This window comes from Lithobates pipiens, unplaced genomic scaffold (genome assembly GCF_037356315.1).
Source record: "Lithobates pipiens isolate NorthernLeopardFrog02 unplaced genomic scaffold, aLitPip1_a1.2 Scaffold_8, whole genome shotgun sequence".
Lineage (NCBI taxonomy): Eukaryota > Metazoa > Chordata > Amphibia > Anura > Ranidae > Lithobates > Lithobates pipiens.
The window spans coordinates 285,137,969-285,161,476 of NW_027507903.1; the positions used below are offsets into that span (position 1 = coordinate 285,137,969).

Consider the following 23,508-nt stretch of genomic DNA (forward strand, 5'->3'; position numbering starts at 1 on the left):
GAGGAAAACGTACTACTAACTTTGCACTGACACCGGCTGCAGATTGCAAGGGCAGAGCATTTTGAACGCACTTTGGGATACGCAAACAAGTCACCGGTTTTCCGCACTGCGCTCTAGTGTGAACCAGGGCTCCCTTCGGAATGTTTTTTCATTCTGACTTGACAAACATCCCCATTACACCATCTGCCCTCTGATCCATTAACACAAGGCAGGATGAATGTAAACAAGTTAAGCTTTTTCCGGCCAAAATCTGCATACATTGTGCAACCAAATTATACATTTTTTGGCTATTTGTGATATGTTAAAACAGTCAGTAGGTAGATATAGCCTAACTTCTGTTTAATTTGTTTAGTGACCACTCAAAGTTATTTTCAAGGATAAACAGGGTAGCTCTGCTCCTCATCATTTCTAACGTGTGGATCTCACATTCCACAGAATAGAAACTCTAGTTCTGCTGCGAAAAAATGTCCCTTTGGGGGTCAGCTATATACATTTCAACTTTTAACTGAGATTGTTCTTTAGAAAGGCCATTTAACAAAAGTCACTTGCTAATATCTTTTAATATAAGTGCTAAGTGGCAGGTTTTATTGCAATCACATTGTAAGTCACAGTGTCGGGGCATACTTTTGGACACATTAACCACTTAAGCCCCGGACCATTTTGCTGGCCAAAGACCAGAGTACTTTTTGTGATTCGGCACTGCGTCGCTTTAACTGACAATTGTGTGGTCGTGTGACGTGGCTCCCAAATAAAATTTACGTCCTTCTTTTCCCCACAAATAGAGCTTTCTTTTGGTGGTATCTGATCACCTCTGCGGTTTTTATTTTTTGCACTATAAGCAAAAAATAAGCGAAAATTTTGAAAAAACACATTATTTTTTACTTTTTTTTAATAAATACCCCCAAAAAACATCGGTTTAGGCCAACACGTATTCTTCTACATATTTTTGGTAAAAAAAATCGCAATAAGCATTTATTGATCGGTTTGAGCAAAAGTTATAGCGTCTACAAAATAGGGGATAGATTTATGGTATTTTTATTAATAATATATTTTTTAACTTGTAATGGTGGCAATCAGTGATTTTTATCATGACCGCAACATTATGGCAGACACATCGGACAATTTTGACACATTTTTGGGACCATTGGCATTAATACAGCAATCAATGCTATAAAATTGCATTGATTACTGTAAAGATGTCCCTGGCAGTGAAGGGGTTAACCCCCTAGGGGGCAGAGGAGGGGTTAAGTGTGTCCTGGGAAGTGATTCTAACTGTCTGGGGGATGGGTTAGCAGTGACATGACACTAATCGCTGCTCCCGATGTCAGGGAAAAGAGGATCAGTGTCCTGTCACTAGGCAGAATGGGGAGATGCTGTGTTTACATCGGCATCTCCCTGTTCTTCAGCTCCGTGGCGCATTCGTGTAAAATTCAAAGTAACGTACGGGTAGGTTACTTTGCCCAGCCGTGCCATTCTGCTGACGTAAAAGTACAGGAGGCGGTCGGCAAGTGGTTAATCTTACTAGCAACGTAGGTGCAGCGTGCTAAATCCAAGGACATTGCAGGGGATACCATTTTACATGGAAAAGGCTGGCCCTTAAAGTGGCAGTAGTCATGATGTATAAAAGCTGCTGACAGGCAGGGTTTTTATAACAGAAGTGACCCTACAGGTCTCTTCTGTCATAAATGTCCCCCCTGCCTGTCAGCGGGTATAGTGATCTGAGTCACACATACTGTACGCAGCTCAGATTACATTTATGGCCCGCTCTGTGTGCCATGGCAAAGTGACTCTTGTGCGCATGCACAAGAGTGACAATGTCATTGCAGCCCGGTCATTCCAGTGGCTGAAGATACAAAACCCGGAAAGACCAAGCGAAAATAGAAGGGCCGGAGGAGCCATGACAGTGCTGTACTGAAGGGCGCTGTTTGCAGGTAAGTCTGTCATACTGTGCTAGTTTGTAGTGCATACTAGTACATTCTGACTTAAACCTGCAGCTTTTTTATTTTAAAACATGAGTTTACTACTGTTTTCAGGGAAAAATGTGGTCCCTTAAGCCCCACTATAATAGGCAACACCCAAAATTATTCCTGTTGTGCCGCTAAAAATATTTTTTAATCATTGTTACGCAGTAAAAAAAAAAAAATTTGCATTTTAATGTGCCGACTGGTCTGGAGATACCAGGAGCAGGACCGGCCGGCAGATTTAACCCCTTCAGCTGCTGCATCTCTATAGCTCTTATGAAGTGTAATTATTACATATTAGCTATGGGCTTTATGATTCATCAATAACTTTGTTATAACTTAAAGTAGTTATAAGCCCTAAACATTTTTTACCCTAATGCATTCCTTGCATTAAGGTAAAAAATGTTTAGGCATCAGTATTGGCCCCTCAACCCCCCTATACTTACCTAAGCTCTCATTCAATCCAGCACTTTGCATGTCTGCAGCTCTTCTCTCCTCTCACTTCCGGGTTTCAAGAGCTTTACTGAGGCGAAGGGAGCCATTGGCTCCCACTGCTTGTAATCAAAGCCAGTGACTAAGGAACGGGGCCGAGTCCTGCTGTCTGTGTCAAAGGACGCAGCAGTGGGCCTTGGGAGTAAGCTCACATGAGTGCACCCCCATGGGAAGCAGTTTCCTACTATGGGCACTACCCACAGATGAGGAGCTGGGAGCACCAGTGGGGGACCCAAGAAGAGGAGGTTTTGGGCCGCACAGTGCAGGTAAGTATACACATGTTTTTTTATTATTATTATTATTATTATTATTATTATTTTACAACCACTTTAAGATAATGAAGTAATACATTTGAAAAAAAGACTTCCTTTTCAAAATACTGTTTAGCAAAATAAGGAATTAAAACTTTTAATCTAAAATTTAAAGAATTAAACACTTTTTAATCTACAAAAGCACTTGTTGCTTTAAAACTAATACAGGTCAAATAAGAAAAATGTATCTTGTCTTTGGGTGACATAGAAAACCAAATAATATTTGATCCATTTATAATAAAATTATGTTTCTGGTACAGAGCATGGGAAAGTTAATTACAAATAAAAACTAAGCCTTTATTTGTGAATGTTTTAATACATTGCTACAAAATCAAGTGAAAAAAAGTGAGATTGAAAGCAAATTTAAATATAAATTATAAAGAATGTAAAATAATATCTAAGAGCAGAAGGGGAGGAAGAAGCTAATCAAGGACGATAAAGGGTAACTCAGGGTTAATATGCGGTTAAACACTTATGGGTTGTAATTGCTTCAACTGGCATTATGGACAGGTCAAGGGAAACTCGTTTGATCTGCATATAAAGGAATTACAGGCATACCCCACTTTTAAGTACACAATTGGGTTTATTTACTAAAGTTGGAAAGTACAAAATCAGGCTCACTTCTGCATAGAAACCAATGAGCTTCTAACCCCAGCTTGTTCAATTGAGTATTTGTAATAAAACCTGGAAACTCATTGGTTTCTATGCAGAATTGAGCCAGATTTTGCACTTTCCAGCTTTAGTAAATTAATCCTATTGTGCAATTAAAATTGAGGTATGCCTGTAGTTAAAAAATACATTGTTACAGCTATATGTCTTGGAAATTTCAGCTGCCACTCCTATGGTTTCACCAATATGCTTATGGTATATCAGTAATTCCAAAACAAAGATATAACCACGTGTTTAATAAATGCCACATTTTATCTGTAGATGGTGCTGCACTAAGCACCGTGTTCGGTGTGAAACATGTCAGCGGCTGTGCAGTTAGTCTGTTTACAAGCCTGGATGCTATGATTTTAATTACATTTTTGAAATAAAATTGAATAATTCAGAGTGCGGCTATCCAGCTACATCTTTTCTACTTTGGTGCTGCAGGTATAATCTGAAATTACTACTACTCAGGAATTAGGGTGAAACAGGATCTTCTAGAGTGGGTGAAAATAAGGGGGGTGTCATACTCATTTCCCTAAAAAAAAACGTTTTCATTAACTGTTAAAAAAACACGTACTTCCTAGCAATAAAAGCGGTAATAGAAAAAAACTGCATTACGTGTATGAATTATTTGGCAGGATGATGAAGGGATAATAAACACAGCAGTGCTGCTTCAAGCATTACTTAGGGGATTTAGCCATCTCCTGAAAACCACTTTATTTTGCTCTTATTTTTCAAGTGGCAGAAAAAGAGTGCAGAAAGCAATTAGTAGCTTTGCAGCAGTTCAGTGGCGTTTTGTCAGATGTACCAATAACCATTTGTGGTTCCATTAGCATGCTTCCCTATACTCCTTATGACTGATGACTCCTTCATTTACTGAAGACACAGCCATAGTGTGCATTGTGGGTGACATTTCATCCCATGCAGTAAATGTAATCATCATCAATTCATCCTACACATAAACATAGCATTTGCTAATCACTATTGTTGACCACAAACTATTAGTAATTCTTAAACTGCATATTACAACAATATTTTTCAGTTTTGAATAGAGTGGGTAAGAATTATGCTCCATATACACTATCAGATTTTCTGCTGATTTGGTTACATGGTTTGGTTACATGGTTTTAGTAAATCTGAAGGAAAAAATCTGCAGAAAATCTGATAGTGTGTATGGGGCTTTAGATCACCTGCAAGATTTTTACAGCTATCCATGGCTTTGTTAGAGAGATGTTCCCCACTATCTGTTATAGTGACAACAGTTACACCAGACAGGAAGTGAGGGAAAATCTGTAACAGAATACAAACATAAATCAGGGTTTTCACCTTCCCTTACTCTACTAAAAAAAAGCGCATTTTCATTTCTATCTGTGTTGCTAATAGAAAGCTCTGTCGGCAGGACTGGAGGTGGGGGTAAATCTCTCTACAAGAGCCCATATAGCAGTAAAAATCCATCAGGGGTTCTAACCCCATTGTATGCTTTCCACAATGAATTGAACTTGAATTATTTTGTCAGATGATTAGCACTATCACATACAATGGCCTAGTAGGGTTAGATAGGGTCTGGGCCAGCTATACACGTTTGAATCTCTCAGCAGGAACCATCTGAGATTTAAACAGTTAATGGGCAGGCTGAATGGACCAAGTTGAACGATCGATCAACATGAGTACAACCAGCTTGCTGGATTCTCTTGCAATTATTGCTAGCAACTGCAATATCCACTAGCAATATTCACTGTCAGTGGCGGCTGGTGCTAAAAATGTTTTTTTTTGGGGGGGGGGGGGGAGCGTGCGCAAACAAACTGAAAAACTGATAGAATACTGGAACAAAAACATCAATTGCAGCCTCACTGTGGCAAAACACAAAAGGTTGTCCAGGAGTCCCACCCTGGTAAGGTTGTCTGGGCGGGGAAGAGTTTAAATATATCAATAATAAAAAGTAGCACTTCCACAGCCCACAAACAAAAACCATTTGCCTAAATCCATACAAGTTAATGATTAGGTGTGTTCCTCTGAATCAAATTAACATATTAGAAAAAAGGGGGGAGAGAGAAAGTGGCTGGTATATGATTTTGAATGATATTTTGGTGGAAGTGTTTTCAATAAATATTACTGTTTATTTCTTGCCATTTCCAGTTTGGACCCTTGGTCCACTTTCTCTCCCCCTTTTTTTCTAATATGCAGCCACTGTGCCATCAAATGCAGCCACTGTGCCCATCATTTGCAGCCACTGTGCTATCAAATGCAGCCACTGTGCCCAGCAAATGGAGCCACTCTGCCCATCATATGCAACCACTCTGCCTATCATATGCAGCCACTGTGCCTATCATATGCAGCTAACTGTGCCCATCATATGCAGCCACCTGTGCCCATCATATGCAGCCAACCGTGGCCATAATATTCAGCCAACTATGCCTATCATATGCAGCCAACTCTGACCATCATATGCAGCCAACTGTGCCCATCATATGCAGCCCACTTTCCCCCTTCATATGCAGACTCTGTGCCCAGCAAATGCAGCCAACTGTACCCATCATATGTAAACTCTGTGTCCAGTAAATGCAGCTAACTGTGCCCATCATATGCAGCCTCTGTGCCCAGCAAATGCAGACAACTGTTGCAGCTTCTGTGCCCATCATATGCACTCTCTGTGCTCATCAAATGCAGCCAACTGTGTCCCATCAATTACAGCCTCTGTGCCCATAATATGCAGCCACTGTGCCCTGAAAATGCCGCCAACTGTGCTCCATCAATTGCAGCCTTTGTGCACATAATATGCATCAACTGGGCCCCCCCCCACCTGCCCGCTGTCTGCCCGGCACTTACCCCATCATGATGGTGGGTCAAGCAGGGTGCTGTGGGACAGGTAGTGCGGCGATAGATACTGTGTCCTCCGTGCGTGTCTTCTTCCTGTTTTGCTAGGCGGCCAATGGGATCGCCTCTGCCTTCAGCCAATCAGGTACCCAGTATTACATCCGTGCCTCCTGATTGGTTAAGAGGCAGTTCTGTGTTAGCAAAGCAAATATAAATTTTCTTTGCTAATACTCCTGAGTGCACCTTTTTAGAAGCCCATTAGAGCCTATGGCTCTAATCAGGTGCTTCAAAAACACGCCCCCGCCACTGTAATTCAGACGCACGGCAACCGTAAAGGGGCCCAATACCTGATTAGGGGATGGCTGCATCAGCTGTGGATAAATTCATGCAAAGCATTAATCTATCCTTAGTACACAGAGGGGGTGGCTGAGGAGAGGGGTTGGCACCCATGCGCCCTTAATGGACGCACCACCACTGTTCACTATCTTCTCCCAGCGGTGACAGCTGATTCCCCTGTCAGCACTGTCTGTGTTGATGGGGAAATCTCTTTCCTGCAACCTGTGCAAAAGAAATTTGCACCGTATATGGCCAGCCTTAAGGTCTGTTACTGAGTGGTGATTACTAATAGTTAAACAGAGCAACTAGGAGTGAAGGAATAGTAAGGCCTCTTGCACACCTGTTTTTTTTTGTAAAACGCTGTTTTTCCAACAAGAGAAAAACAATGTTAACAACTGAGGAAAGCCACATTTTTTTCAAACTAGTTTAGCAGAGTTTAGTAGTGCTTGGTATTTGGGTGTTTATGTATTTAATTGGGCAGAATTTTTATTTATTCTGGCTATTAAAATAAATAAATTCTGAAGTGCTAAACATTTAGGTGCGCTTAGACGCGTTTAGCAGGGTCAAGCGTTTTTTTTTCTGTCAAACCTCTGCTGCTCCTGGACGCACTGGCAGTGTTTTTTTTTTTTCTGCCACTAAACCCTGCTAAATGCCTATGTGTGCATGGACATATAGAGGGTTATTTACTAAAGGCAAATCCACTTTGCACTGCAAGTGCACTTAGAAGTGCACTTTCAATGCACTTGGAAGTGCAGTCGCTTTCGATCCGAGGGGGACATGCAAGGAAAATAAAAAACAGCATTTTAGCTTGCACATGATTGGATGATAAAATCAGCAGAGCTTCCACTCATTTCAGATCTACCCCTTATGCCGCGTACACATGATGCCGCGTACACGTGATCAGAATTCTCGCCGGAAAAAGCTCTGGTGGTTTTCCCGACGGAATTCCGAAGGAATTCAATTTACGCTGTCTTGCCTACACACGGTCACACCAAATTCCGATGCGGTGACGTAGAACACGTACGACAGGACTAGAAAAATGAAGTTCAATAGCCAGTAGCCAATAGCTTCTGTCTCATAGTTGAATCTGAGTATGCGTGATTTTTGGCATGTCGGAATTGCATACACACGATCGGAATTTCCGATAGAAAGTTTCCGATAGAAAGTTGAGAACATGCTATCAATTTTTGGCTGGCGGAAATTCGGACAGCTAAATTCCGATGGAGCATACACACGGTCGCATTTTCCGATGAAAAGCTCTCATCTGTCTTTTTCTGGCTGGAATTTCCGATCGTGTGTATGAAGGCATTAGATTTAGAGTGACTGCACTTCCAAGTGCACGTTCAGTGCAATCTCAAGTGCACTGGCAGTGGAAAGTAGATTTACCTTTCGTAAATGACCCCCATAGGCTAACATGCAGGGGAATTTAAAGGAAAAAAACGCCAGTCTCCCCTAGGAGCAGCTGTAAAAATATCCAGTGTGAATGAGGCCAAAATTAATCATTCAGCGAACTATAGTGTATAAATCAATCAGAAATTCAATCTCCCAAGCATGTTGTATTAAAATTTTTTAAAGTAATATATACATCCATGACTTATTATCCAATTGTTAGATTAGATACAGGTATACCCCACTTTTAAGTACGCAATGGGGTTTATTTACTAAAGCTGGAAAGTGCAAAATCAGGCTCACTTCTGCATAGAAACCAATGAGCTTCCAGGTTTAATTACCAAAGCTTAATTGAACAAGCTGGGGTTAGAAGCTCATTGGTTTCTATGCAGAAGTGAGCCTGATTTTGCACTTTCCAGCTTTAGTAAATAAACCCCATTGTGTACTTAAAAGTGGGGTATGCCTGTATTTATCTCATTGTGCCTGGACTTGTGTCTTTTTTCAACTTGACTAACTATGTATTTATGTAACTATGTTCCTGTGTTTTTTCCCCTTAATTTTGTGTTTTACACTAGCAAAAGTATGTCCACTTGCTAAGCAGGCAAAATCTGGAAGAGTCACTACTTCACTACAGTAGCAGATAACACAGAAGTGTGCATTGGTATGGTGGTGGTGAGTGCTGGTGTGTGAATCGGTGTAGTTTGAGCAAGTGCATAGATAGGCATTAGTATAGTGTCAAATTAAGTGGATGCTTGTGGGAGACATAGTGAGAGCGGGTCAGATGCAGTGGTGAACATGGGGGCTTACTATATGTGGAAGTATGATGTGAGGGAGGGGGGAAGATGGATGTCAGCTTCCTAACATCCTACCAGCAGCTTATTTGCCACCCTCTGCACAGCCAGAGCCGCTTGCCCGCTAAGCGCTGCATATTACACCAGCCTCTTGCCACAAGTAAATGGAAGTCAGAAAAGAGCCATGTAGCTTGCGTTTCACTCTGCAGTCCTCCTAGAGGTTTTTTCACACCAGCAGCTTCCTTGCAGATCTCTGCACAGCTCCAGCTGCCTGTCTGCCAAGTTCTGTATGCCATACCAGCCACTTGCTGCTGACCTCTGCATACTCTAATTTGTTCCAGAGATTACCACCTTCCTCAATTGTTACATGCCTGTCTACATCAACTGCAGTGAGTGTATGATTGTATAACTTTGTTTTTATTACTTTTTCTCTTTTCTGAGTAGTGCTCTAGCCATTACACTTATTTCACAAGCAGATAGCTTCCACCTGTTGTTGGTGGAACCCTCTGCCATATTGTGTCATACTCCTGTCCATAGGCCTGCTCTCAATATCCCCGGCTGTAGGCCTTAACATTTACCAATACAAGAATGCACACACCAAAAAATTATTTTCCACACTTTACTGTAACTTCACAAAGATTGAAGTGATATCTGGCATCACATCTGACATTCTATTAAAATTCTTCAGTGCAGAATACCACACACAAGAGTAGATTAGATGTGTAGCTTGCATATCTCAGTCAGTCCTCCAGCCTTTGGGTTCAAATCTCACAAAGCTGGGGTTTTTTGCATGGGGAAGGAGGAAGATGTGCACACTTCTGGCCTGAGAGGAAGCCAAACACTGAGATGTTTTTTTTTATAAACCAATTCACTACCTCCAAATGGAAATTACAGAACTTTTCCAATGCAGCAGCCATCACCTAGCAGTTCAATATCTGCACCTAACCCTTATTTATTTTACTTTCAGTTTTAGTTTATTTAATATCTGGGTGATTACAAGTGTTTAATATTAAAGACCAAGGAGCTGATTTACTAAACAAGTAGGTGTCACCCACCTTGGTAAGGTGGTGCCAGACTGGGATCAAAGCTTCATCTAATCTTTGGATAAAAACTGTATTTGCTGATAGTCCACAGCCTGCAGTGTTTACCACTGGCCTCCCTGTCCCAGTAAGTAATTAGTAGGATTTCTATTACTGACTGAAGACTGCGGTATATAACTTGCTGGGGTGTGAAAGTAACCTTCCTAGTGTGCTACCATACCACAGAATAAAGTATTTCTTAAAAAAATGAAAAAAATTCTGATACAGTGCACAAAAAAATCATAAAAATAAACACTTTCTTTCCTTAATATTCTTCCCAATCATCTTCTTATGGCACTTCTAGACACTTAAGAAACCTAATACAGTAACTATGATTCAACATGATGTCATCATGTTTAAAGGTGATTTATAATTGTCCTTTTACGATTTATATTTTAGAATGATATACTCTTTTTTTTTTTTTTTATAAATAAAGAGGCATTTACTACATGCTAATTTATGTTTTAGGCACTTTTATTATATATGTTTTTGCACTTAAGAATGTTTCCCATTTTGTGTTCGTATCATAACTTTGGTTTCTGTGTCAGTAAACTACACAGTGGCCCCATAGATCCTGTAAAATTTTAAGTGAGGTGCTACGAACAGTCTTTAGACCAAAAAAAAGTTTTTGACCAAAAAGATAACCATAACATTTTAGAGTAGCATGAATACGAGATTGCCTTTGCATCTTAAAAATACATATTGGCTTGAAAATGAGTTGCAACACGAGACCGCCACATCATAGATAGAACAATAACAGAACTTACTCATTTCAAGGTATTCTTCAAATAATCCGTAAGCATTGATGGGCTGCAAGTTATAATCCTTCTCCCACTGTGGAAAGCTAGCTTTCCCATGAGCACCATGCTCCTGCCTTAATCTTCTACGAGTCCACCAATTCTGAATCAACCTAGATTATTACCAAATAAAAAAGATTACTTGCAACAAAATTAAATGATCAACATTATATGCATTTGTTAAGGTGATACAAAGTACAGTAACCAGGGATTTTTTCTCAAAGAATAGGTGCAGGAACTCAACCACGTCAACCCCCAAATACTCATGGTTGGCAAAGCCAAATTGCAGAGTGGAGTGCATTTTAAAAGGGCCAATAAATACCAGGAGTGCACTATGTACAGAGTGCAGGAACCAGGGATGCGCTATGTACAAAGTGCAAGGTTCAGGATTGTGCTATGCACAAAGTGCAGGGCTCAGGGGTGCGCTATGTACAGAGTGCAGGGTTCAGGAGTGTTCTATGTACAGAGTGCAGAGCTCAGGGGTGCATTATGTACTGAGTGCAGGGTTCAGGGGTACGCGACATACAGAGTGCATTATGTACAGTTCTGGAGTGCAATATACACAGGCTCCAGGGCTGCACTATGCATACAGTGCAGGGTTCGGGGCTGCGCTATGTATAGAATGTAGAGTTCAAGGCTCTGCTATGCACAGAGGGCAGAGTTCATGGCAGCGCTATGCATACAGGGCAGAGTTTAGGGCTGCACTATGCATATAGTGCAGAGTTTAGGGCTGCGCTATGCATAGAGTACAGAGTTCAGGGCTATGCTATGTATATAATGCAGGGTTCAGGGCTGCTGTATGAATAGTGTGCAGGGTCCAGGGCTGCGCTATGCATACAATGCCAGGTTCAGGGCTGTGCTATGTAAAGAGTGCAGGGTTTAGGGCTGCTCTATGCATAGAGAGAAGGGTGCAGGACTGTGCTATGTACAGAATATAGGGTTTAGGGCTGTGCTATGTATAGAGTCTGTGCTAAGCATAGAGTGCAGAGTTAAGGGCTGTGCTATGAATGGAGTGCAGGGTTCAGGCCTGCTCTATGTATAGATTGTAGGGTTCAGGGCTGCGCTATGTATTGCATGCAGGGTCCAGGATTGCACCATGCAAAGAGTGCAGGGTTCAAGGCTGTGCTATATACATAGATGGTAGGGTTCAGGGCTACACTATGTATAGAATTCAGGGTTAAAGGCAAAAAAACACACAGTGCAGGGTCCAGGGCTGCACTATGCACAGAGTGCAGAGTCTATGGTTGCTCTTTGTATAGAATGCAGAATTCAGTGCTGTGCTATGTATAAGATGCTGAGTTCAGGGTTGTGCTATGTATAAGATGCAGATTTTGGGCTGCGCTACGTATACAATGCAAAGTTCAGCAGGTGTCTTACTTTTGTTGCTGAAGCACCCAGATGGCTCTAGTACCTCTTGAACACTGTGAGCTCCTCCTCTCTCACCTGTGGGGAGATCATCCAGCGGGGGCGTCGACGTCCATCAGGAAACAGATAGGGATCATTTAGAGGGTGCCACCTACCATGCAACGCCCCCCTCCTGCCCATAACTGCACTGTGGGTTCCTGTATCTTTATATACCCTGCCCTGAATATAGGAGATGGAGAGATTTGTGTGAACCACTGGGGAAGTGAGCACAGAAGTGAGAGTGGTGAATGGGAAGTTGAGGACCATAGCCTGAGGTGGCAAGACAGAGTTCCACCGCGTTCTGGCTAAAATAGCCCTGACAATAAAAAATAGAAAGCAGCCAGAAACCTTGATGCATATCTCACTAGAATAAAGAATAATCTGGTTTTTATATGGTAATGTACAGTAGTTCACTATTCTTAATTTATATATGTGTAACAGCTGAAACTTATTTACATTTACTTACGGGTAGCCAAGCTCCATAAAGTTATTCCAGGTTTGCTTCAGTGCCATTATTATGCCCATCTGCATGCATAAATCAATAAGGCATCCACTGGGGTGACACTACAGATACATAGGAAAATAATATAATTTACATAGCTTTCTTGTTTTGTTTTTAAATGAATATATGAGCTATGCCACATTTCATCCACTAAACTGCAAATATAAAGACTCAGCTTAGTAAAAACACTAACCTCTTCCAGCCTCCATCTGTTGATAATCCTTAAATAAGCACCCGGCCTTCCAGTAAACCTTTAAGGAAAAAATTGTACATGCATAACTGAATAGTGAAATACAGGTTTATTCTATGGAACTATTTAAAATGAACATATCAATATGTAAACCGCAAATGATCTTTTCAAGCAACACATTATTTGTGGTAAGCATTATCTGCAGGGGTGAAATTTGATACAAGATATCCGGGTAGCTACCCAGACTCCTGATTCTAAGAAGCCTAAGCCTTTAAAATTAGTGGTTCTGTTATGATCTTCCCAAAAAGGCTGCATACTGGTTTATTTTTTAATGTCAATGAATATATTTTAGTGTATTACAAAACCTGTAAGGACCAGTAAATGTAAACTACATAAAAAAATCCATCTACATATATTCATAGATATGTAAACAGATAACATTCAGTACTCGAGAATTTAAAGAGAAGCTGAACTCTGGAAGATGTGTCCAAAAAAGGCCAGCAGAGGTGAAAGGACTTGACACCAGTATTGCTTATGGCCTCTCTGTGGCTGATCTTTCTGAAAACACTCGCGGTTACAATATATCAGCTGTTAGTGTCAGTGGGCATACAGCAGTGATCAGTAATAATTGCTGCATGCGCCCTCTCTTCTACAGGGGGAGCTTAGTAAACACATGTTTACTAAGTCCCTACATCACCCACACCCACGCCGCTCCCCCCCCCCCCCCCGCTGTGATCCCCAGCATGACAGATCATGGAGATCTGTGAAGGGAGAAGCTGCAGGCAGAGGGAGGGGAAGGAGATATGCCACTCAGAGCGGCCATGGATCGGGAATGTGGGGCCGGTTGGGGGCTGATCTTACTGGTGGGGGGGGACACATCAGGACCCCCCCAAGCCCCATACAGCACCTGAAGCCGGCAGCAGTGGAAGAGCAGGGTTGCCGGCTAATAATGGTGGCTGCAGGGAGCGGGTTTGCAGGGGGGGGTTGAATCAGGTGGAGGGGGTAATTAGTGCTGGGGGGTAAGAAGGGAGGTGAAGGTGACAAGAGAGGAGAGTGGCGTGCAGTTTTAGTTAGAAGGATGCAGCAGGGGTGGAGAGGCAGGGGACAGGTAATGGGTGGGGGGGTCATATTAGGGGTTAATAATTCTGATCAGCGGGTTATAATCTGCTGATCAGAGTTATAGAATTGTTCAGCAGAGTCTGCTGAACAATTCTGATATGAGCTTATGGTCATTGAAGTGACCATAAGACTATAGGAGAGGGAGGAAGGTGGTCTATATGCCGTACTGACTTGACCACCTGCAGGCACTTCTATAGGTCTGTACAGCATATGGACTTGGCAGTGAAAGGGTTAAAGGTGTGTCAGCTACCATCAATTCCTCAAACACATTGATTGGGTGATTCTGTGGCCTGCTCTCCAGGGGCAACAAAAAGTTGTTGCAATTGGCAGCTGGAGCTCTTGTTTACCATTGAAACAACCAAGGACACTGGGAGTCATGTTTCTGGGGACCAGTGACTCTGCTATATCAGATTAGACTTATTCTGCAAGTGATCCAAATACTGTACAGTACTGAATCAAAGGCCAGGTGTGCTCTAAATTAACCAGTTGCCGACCGCCTCACGCCGATATACGTCATCAGAATGGCACGGGCAGGCATAAGCACATAAATGTACGTCCTTGCCTTCCCGCGGGTCGGGGGCCCGATCGGGCCCCCGCCCGGTGCCTGCGGCGGTCGGTATTCGTTCGGGAGCGATCCCGGACGAGGGGACGGCCATTCATTCATGGCCACCCCCTCGCGATCGCTCCCGACGAATGAAAATCCCCCGTGACATCACTTCCTCTCCTGTAATGTAAACACAGGAGAGGAAGTGATGTATTCTCTCCTCGTGTCGGTCTTTTTCGTTCCGGCACCGAGGAGAGAGCATCGGTGAGTTGCACCTAACACTACACTAACAGTAGAACACGCCAGGCACACTTTTCACCCCCCTGATCACCCCCCAATCACCCCCCAATCACCCCTGCCCCCCCCAGTCACAGTGACACCAAGTGCATTTTTTTTTTTTTAATTTTTTTTTTTTTTTTTTTGCATTGGTGTCATTTGTGACTGTAATAACTGTTAGGGCAGTTAGGGCTAGCCCCCTTTAGCTCTAGGGTGCCCCCCTAACCCCCCCAATAAAGGTTTAACCCCGTGATCACCCCCCGTCGCCAGTGTCACTAATAAGCGATTTTTTTCTGATCGCTGTATTAGTGTCACAGGTGACGCTAGATAGGCAGGTAAGTATTTGGGTTCGCCGCAGCTTTTTATAGCGTCAGGGACCCCCATATACTACCGCATAGCCCCCTGATTGCCCCCCAGTTAACCCTTTCACCAGTGATCACCATATAACTGTTACAGGTGACGCTGGTTGGTTAGTTATATTTTTTTGTTTCAGGGCACCCGCCATTTATTACCTAATAAAGGTTTAACCCCCTGATCACCCGGCGGGTGATATAAGTTTTTTAGGGTCAGATAAGGCCTGCGTCGCCCCAGCGTCAGGTTAGTGCCAGTACCGCTAACACCCACGCGCAAAGCATACACCTCCCTTAGTAATATAGTATCTGATCAGATATATATTAGCGTTGCCAGCATTTTAGGTTTCCCAAAACGCATTGTTAGCGGGATCAGCCCAGATACCCGCTAGCACCTGCGTTTAGCCCCTCCGCCAAGCCCAGCCCAGCCCACCCAAGTGCAGTATCGATCGATCACTGTCACTTACAAAACACAACACACATAACTGCAGCGTTCGCAGAGTCAGGCTTGATCCCTGCGATCGCTAACAGTTTTTTTTGTAGCGTTTTGAAACAGTCGCTGACAGGCTAGGTGCTTTTTTACCTGTGAGTCTCACTAGTGTACCCCTAAATTTAGAGCCCAAAATGGCAAAGCGAAGGTACACTAGTGATGAGGCCTACACGTTTCTGAGCATGACAGATAGTGAAGAGGACGTCACTCATCTGTCAGATTCAGGCTCAGAATACGATCCTGTAGAGGACAGCGGCTCCATGACAGATAGCTCTGACGACGGAGATGAGGCCGCTGTTAAGAACAGGTGTGCCCAATCCCGTATGTATTCTGTTGTTGAGGTGCAGGAACCGCAGGTCACTCGTATGGAGCAGAGACATACTAGAGCCGCTCAACCTTCTGGTGAACTGGCAAGCACCAGCGGCCTAGTACACCCTGGACCTACATCCAGCACTGCAGTAACACGTGGTGACGTGGCGAGTCCCATAAGTGCAGTTCAAGCTGGCGAGGTGGCAAGCACAAGTAGTGTCCCGCTGCCACCAAGAAGAAGACAAAGACAGGCCCGTCGTACCCATAGTGCCCTTCCTGCAGAATTCGCCAATCCTATTTGGGTGCCCACCACTTCTGCAGAACCCGTACTTCCCCCATTCACTGGCCAACCTGGCATTAACGTGGAAACAGTTGATTTTACGACACTTGACTTTTACTCACTGTTTTTCACCGAAGATCTCTTTAGATCTATTGTGGACCAAACCAATTTGTACGCTGCTCAACACATCGCCACTATTCCCCAGTCCGCCCTTGCCAGACAATGGAAACCAGTTACGGTTTCCGAATTTAAAATCTTTCTGGGCCTCTCCCTCAACATGGGCATAACCAAAAAGAGTGAGTTGCGGTCATATTGGTCCATTGACCCAATTCACCATATGCGCGTGTTCTCTGCTTCCATGTCCAGGGCACGATACGAGATGATTTTGCGGTTCATGCACTTCAGCGACAATGAACTCTGTCGTCCTCGTGGAGACCCTGAGTATGATCGGCTCTACAAAATTCGGCCCCTCATAAACCACTTCAACCAACGTTTTGCAGCCTTGTTTACTCCCGATCAAGTTGTCTGCGTTGATGAGTCCCTGATTAAATTTTCTGGTCGCTTGTCCTTCAAACAATACGTCCCCAACAAGCGTTCCAGATACGGGGTCAAGATGTATAAGCTCTGTGACAGGGCCACAGGCTATACACGTAGTTTCATGGTTTATGAGGGAAGAGATAGTCACGTAGAGCCGGAGAACTGCCCTGATTACATAGGAAGCGCTGGCAAGATAGTGTGGGACTTGGTGTCACCCTTATTCGGAAAGGGGTACCACTTGTACGTGGACAATTATTACACAAGCGTGCCACTCTTTAGTCACTTGTTTGATCAGCAGATTGGAGCATGTGGCACCGTGCGACCTAATCGCCGGGGCTTTCCCCAGCGGCTTGTAGAGTCCCCTCTTAGGCTGGGGGAGAGAGCCTGCTTGCGCAGTAATAATTTGCTCGCTATGAAGTGGAGGGATAATAAGAATGTTTTCGTTCTTACCTCCCTTCATGCAGACACGACGGTCCAAATTTCTACGGCGACTGGTGTTGTGGAGAAACCCCTCTGTGTCCACAAATATAACCTTAACATGGGAGGGGTGGACCTCAATGACCAGTTGTTGGCGCCGTATCTAGTTGCCCGTAAGTCCAGACGCTGGTACAAAAAAGTGTCTGTTTATTTATTCCAATTGGCTATACTGAATGCTTATGTACTACACAAAGCTTCAGGACGGACTGGATCCTTCCTCAAATTCCAGGAGGATATCGTCAGAGCCCTTCTGTATCCAGGCGGTGCTCCACCTCACCTTCCCCTACCAGATGCAGTAAGCCGGCTGCATGAGAGGCATTATTCTTATGTCCTCCCGAGTACCCCTACCCAACGAACCCCCCAAAAAAGATGTCGTGTCTGTACCAAGCGCGGATTTAGGCGTGACACCCGTTCTTATTGTCCCCGCTGTCCTGGCAATCCTGGTCTTTGTCAGGGTGAGTGTTTTGAACGCTACCATGAACTAGTTGAGTATTAGCGCAGGGTACAGCATTGCACAAGCTAGGCACACGTTCACAGGGTCTCCCAAGATGCCATCACATTTTGAGAGACCCAAACCGCTGGAACCGTTACAACAGAAAAAGTGTTAAAGTTACAAAAAAAAGTGTTAAAAAAAAAAAAAAAAAAAGTAAAAAAACCAAAAAAACCAAAAAAAATATAAAATAAAAAAACCAAAAATAGTTGTCGTTTTATTGTTCTCTCTCGCTCTATATTCTCTCTCTATTGTTCTGCTCCTTTGTACTGTATTCTATTCTGCAATGTTTTATTGTTAACCATTTTTTGTTTTCAGGTACGCCATTCAGCTGTAGCGTGGATTTATTTATCTTGACAGCAACAGCGTTTGCTCCCACGATATGTAAAGCCACGACTCCAGCGCTGTCGGAGGTGATTTCACCACCACAGTTAAAAAAGAGCATATATGCCGAAGCATGGGGGCATAAGGGGTGGAGGATCGATTTTGCTCCTAATGCCGCGTACATACAGTCAAAATTCCGACGGAGGGCTTGCCCGTGGAAAAGTTTGAATGTATGTACGCGGCATAACTTTTTTGCGGGAGGATGCCCCCATGCTTCGGCATATATATATTTTAGGCACAGATTGTGTTAAATGTGTTATTTTTTGCGATTTTTTTTGTATTTGCTTTGCAGGTATGGTAAGTCCTACTGTTATACTGTAATGTTACTTTGTTTTATTGTTAACCATCATTTGCTTAGCAGGTACGCCATTCTGCTGCAGAGCGGATTTATTTATCTTGACAGCAACAGCGTTTGCTCCCACGATACATAAAGCCGCGACTCCAGCACTGTCGGGGGTGATTTCACCACCACAGTTAAAAAAGAGCATATATGCCGAAGCATGGGGGCATACGGGGTGGAGGAACGATCTGCTCCTACCTTTTGCGGGAGGATGCCCCCATGCTTCGGCATATATAAATGGTGCATGTATGCCCACCATTAGAAAGTGGGTGGATGAAGGGTGGTATCTAATGGTGGGCATGCCCACCGATCAATATTTTTTTTTCGTTCAGCCCACAGGCTGCATGAAAAAAAAAATACAATATATGCCCAACCAGTTCCAGCAACATACTGGTATGTTGCGGGACTTTGAGTGCTTATACCAGAATGATGCCTGCAGGTTTAGGTATCATCTTGGTATCATTCTTTTCAGCCAGCGGTCGGCTTTTATGTAAAAGCAATCCTAGTGGCTAATTAGCCTCTAGACTACTTTTACAAGCAGTGGGAGGGAATGTCCCCCCCCCCGCACCATCTTCCATGGTTTTCTCAGGCTCTCCTGTCCCAACAGGGAACCTGAGAATGCAGCCGGTGGTTCCGCCAGCTGACCATAGAGCTGATCAGAGACCAGAATGGCTCCAATCATCTCTATGGCCTAAGACACCGGAAGCTACGAGCATTTCATGACTTAGATTTTGCGGGATGTAAACAGCGCCATTGGGAAATTGGGAAAGCATTTTATCACACCGATCTTGGTGTGGTCAGATGCTTTGAGGACAGAGGAGAGATCTAGGGTCTGATAGACCCTAATTTTTTAAAAAAAGAGTACCTGTCACTACCTATTGCAATCATAGGGGATATTTATATTCCCTGAGATAACAATAAAAATCATAAAAAAATATATATAAATGAAAGGAACAGTTTAAAAAAAAAATAAAAAAGCAAAATAAATAATAAAAAAAAAAAAAAAAAAAAAAACCACCCCTGTCCCCCCCTGCTAAGGCGCAACGCGGAACACAAGCGTTGGTCTGGTGGCATATGTAAACAGCAATTGCACCATGCATGTGAGGTATCACCGCGAAGGTCAGATCGAGGGTACTAATTTTAGCAGTAGACCTCCTCCGTAAATCTAAAGTGGTCACCTGTAAAGGCATTTAAAGGCTTTTAAAAATGTACGTAGTTTGTCGCCGCTGCACGTTTCTGCGCAATTTTAAAGCATGTCGTGTTTGGTATCCATGTACTCGGCCTAAGATCATATTTTTTATTTCATCAAACATTTGGGCAATATAGTGATTTTTAGTGCATTAAAATAAAAAAAAGTGTGTTTTTTCCCCAAAAAATGCGTTTGAAAAATCGCCGCGCAAATACCGTGTGAAAAAAAAATATGAAACACCCACCATTTTAATCGGTAGGGCTTTTGCTTTAAAAAAACACTACATGTTTGGGGGTTCAAAGTAATTTTCTTGCAAAAAAAAATATTTTTTCATGTAAACAAAAAGTGTCAGAAAGGGCTTTTTCTTCAAGTGGTTAGAAGAGTGGGTGATGTGTGACATAAGCTTCTAAATGTTGTGCATAAAATGCCAGGACAGTTCAAAACCCCCCCAAATGACCCCATTTTAGAAAGTAGACACCCCAAGCTATTTGCTGAGAGGCAGGTCGAGTCCATGGAATATTTTATATTTTGACAAAAGTTGTGGAAAAAATACATTATTATTATTTTTTTTTTTTTTTTGCACAAAGTTGTCATTTAAATGATATATTGCTCAAACATGCCATGGTTATATGTAAAATTACACCCCAAAATACATTCTGTTGCTTCTCCTGAGTACGGGGATACCACAAGTGTGAGACCTTTTGGGAGCCTAACCGCGTACGGTACCCCAAAATCCAAGCACCACCTTCAGGATTTCTAAGGGTGTAAATTTTAGATTTCATTCCTCACTGCCTATCACAGTTTCGGAGGCCATGGAATGCCCAGATAGCACAAAATCCCCCCAAGTGACCCCATTTTGGAAAGGAGACACCCCAAGCTATTTGCCGAGAGGTATGGTTAGTATTTTGCAGACCTTCATTTTTGTCACAAAGTTTTGAAAATTGAAAAAAAGAAAAAAAATATACATTATTTTTTTTTTTCTTCATTTTCAAAAACAAATGAGAGCTGCAAAATACTCACCATGCCTCTCGGCAAATAGCTTGGGGTGTCTACTTTCCAAAATGGGGTCATTTTGGGGGGTTTTGTGCTATTTTGGCATTTTATGGCCTTCAAAACTGTGATAGGTAGTGAGGTGTAAAATCCAAAATTTACACCCTTAGAAATCCTGAAGGCGGTTCTTGGTTTTCGGGGCCCCGTACGCGACTAGGCTCCCAAAAAGTCCCACACATGTGGTATCCCCGTACTCAGGAGAAGCAGCAGAATTTATTTTGGGGTGTCATTTCACATATGTCCCTGGCATGTGTGAGCAATATATCATTTAGTGACAACTTTGTGAAAAAAAAATAAAAGTTTGTAATTTTCCCGCAACTTGTGGCAAAATATAAAATATTCCATGGACTCAACATGCCTCTCAGCAAATAGCTTGGGGTGTCTACTTTCTAAAATGGGGTCATTTGTGGGGGTTTTGTGCCATCTTGGCATTTTATGGCCTTCAAAACTGTAATAGGTAGTGAGGCGTGAAATCAAAGATTTACGCCCTTAGAAAGCCTGAAGGCGGTTCTTGGCTTTCGGGGCCCCGTACGCACCTAGGCTCCCAAAAAATCCCACACATGTGGTATCCCCGTACTCAGGAGAAGCAGCAGAATTTATTTTGGGGTGTCATTTTACATATGCCCATGGCATGCATGAGCAATATATCATTTAGTGACAACTTTGTGAAAAAAAAAATAAAAAAAAAAAAGTTTGTAAATTTCCCGCAACTTGCGGCAAAATATAAAATATTCCATGGACTCAACATGCCTCTCAGCAAATAGCTTGGGGTGTCTACTTTCTAAAATGGGGTCATTTGTGGGTGTTTTGTGCCATCTTGGCATTTTATGGCCTTCAAAACTGTAATAGGTAGTGAGGCGTGAAATCAAAGATTTACGCCCTTAGAAAGCCTGAAGGCGGTTCTTGGCTTTTGGGGCCCCGTACGCAGCTAGGCTCCCAAAAAGTCCCACATATGTGGTATCCCCGTACTCAGGAGAAGCAGCAGAATTTATTTTGGGGTGTCATTTCACATATGCCCATGGCATGCGTGAGCAATATATCATTTAGTGACAACTTTGTGAAAAAAAAAAATAAAATAAAAAAAGTTTGTAATTTTCCCGCAACTTGCGGCAAAATATAAAATATTCCATGGACTCAACATGCCTCTCAGCAAATAGCTTGGGGTGTCTACTTTCTAAAATGGGGTCATTTGTGGGGGTTTTGTGCCATCTTGGCATTTTATGGCCTTCAAAACTGTAATAGGTAGTGAGGCGTGAAATTAAAAATTTACGGCCTTAGAAAGCCTGAAGGCGGTGCTTGGTTTTCGGGGCCCCGTACGCGGCTAGGCTCCCAAAAAATCCCACACATGTGGTATCCCCGTACTCAGGAGAAGCAGCAGAATTTATTTTGGGGTGTAATTTCACATATGCCCATAGCATGTGTAAGCAATATATCATTTAGTGACAACTTTGTGAAAAATTTATAAAGTTTGTCATTTTCCCGCAACTTGTGGCAAAATATAAAATATTCCATGGACTCAACATGCCTCTCAGCAAATAGCTTGGGGTGTCTACTTTCTAAAATGGGGTCATTTGTGGGGGTTTTGTGCCATCTTGGCATTTTATGGCCTTCAAAACTGTGATAGGTAGTGAGGAGTAAAATGACATATGTATGCCCTTAGAAATCCTGAAGGCGGTGCTTGGCTTTCGGGGCCCCGTACGCGGCTAGGCTTCCAAAAAGTCGACCACATGTGGTATCCCCGTACTCAGGAGAAGCAGCAGAATGTATTTTGGGGTACAATTCCACATATAACCATGGCATGTGTGAGCAATATATCATTTAGTGACAACTTTGTGTAAAAAAAAAAAAAAATTTTTTTTTTTGTCATTATTCAATCGCTTGCGGCAAAAAAATAAAATATTCAATGGGCTCAACATGCCTCTTATCAATTTCCTTAGGGTGTCTACTTTCCAAAATGGGGTCATTTGGGGGGGTTTTGTACTGCCCTGCCATTTTAGCACCTCAAGAAATGAGATAGGCAGTCATAAAATAAAAGCTGCGTAAATTCCAGAAAATGTACCTTAGTTTGTAGATGTGACAACTTTTGCGCAAACCAATAAATATACAATTATTGACTTTTTTTTTACCAAAGACATGTGGCTGAATACATTTTGGCCTAAATGTATGACTAAAATTGAGTTTATTGGATTTTTCTAATAACAAAAAGTAGAAAATATCATTTTTTTTCAAAATTTGCGGTCTTTTTACGTTTATATCGCAAAAAATAAAAATCGCAGAGTCAGTCAAATACCTTTAAAAGAAAGCTCTATTTGTGGGAAGAAAAGGACGCAAATTTCGTTTGGGTACAACATTGCATGACCGCGCAATTACCAGTTAAAGCAGCGCAGTGCCAAAGTGTAAAAAGACCTCTGGTCATTTACCAGCAAAATGGTCCGGTCTGAAAGTGGTTAAGTGGCACTAAACTCACATTTTTTATAAAATAGGTGTGATATGTTTATATACAACGAGAACATACTTTCTATCTCTCTTTTCCTTTGTTTCATCTCTCAAATGTAAGCATTTTTCTGCTGTTTTCCAACTTTCTGTTCTAGGATGGTTACATTTATGCCCCCTTTGTGCATTTGAACATAGCCACCCTTTCCTGCTCACCCACTAGATGGGCCAAACATCTACCTGCAGACACATTCAGCTCTACGGGAACTGTAGTACACATAGAGAAGAGCATGTGACCAGAAATAACAGCGCTGCTCGCTATACATTAGTAGCAATGAGGTGCATCAGTGCAGGATGGGGTGCATGCACAGGACAAAAGAAGAAGCCTGAAAACAATGGTAAGAGGCCTAAAAACAAACAAACAAAAAAACAAAAAACAGTCATGGTATACTTGATATTTAAGAACAACTCACAAAAATGTGAGTTTAGTCTCACTTTAACCACCTTAATACCAGCATTTTGC

General features: G+C 42.5%; 1 protein-coding gene across 5 annotated transcripts in view; it reads right to left on the bottom strand.

Moving 5' to 3' along the window:
* The window catches only part of ANO4 (anoctamin 4), a 320,816-nt gene that overhangs the window by 25,983 nt on the left and 271,325 nt on the right, over positions 1-23,508 (bottom strand). For all 5 annotated transcript variants that reach the window (XM_077472273.1, XM_077472272.1, XM_077472275.1 and 2 more), the window contains 3 exons: positions 12,721-12,778; positions 12,492-12,589; positions 10,592-10,734 (listed from right to left, as the gene is read on the bottom strand). In XM_077472273.1, coding sequence (XP_077328399.1) covers positions 10,592-10,734; positions 12,492-12,589; positions 12,721-12,778 — 299 coding nt within the window. The remainder of the gene's footprint in view (positions 1-10,591; positions 10,735-12,491; positions 12,590-12,720; positions 12,779-23,508) is intronic.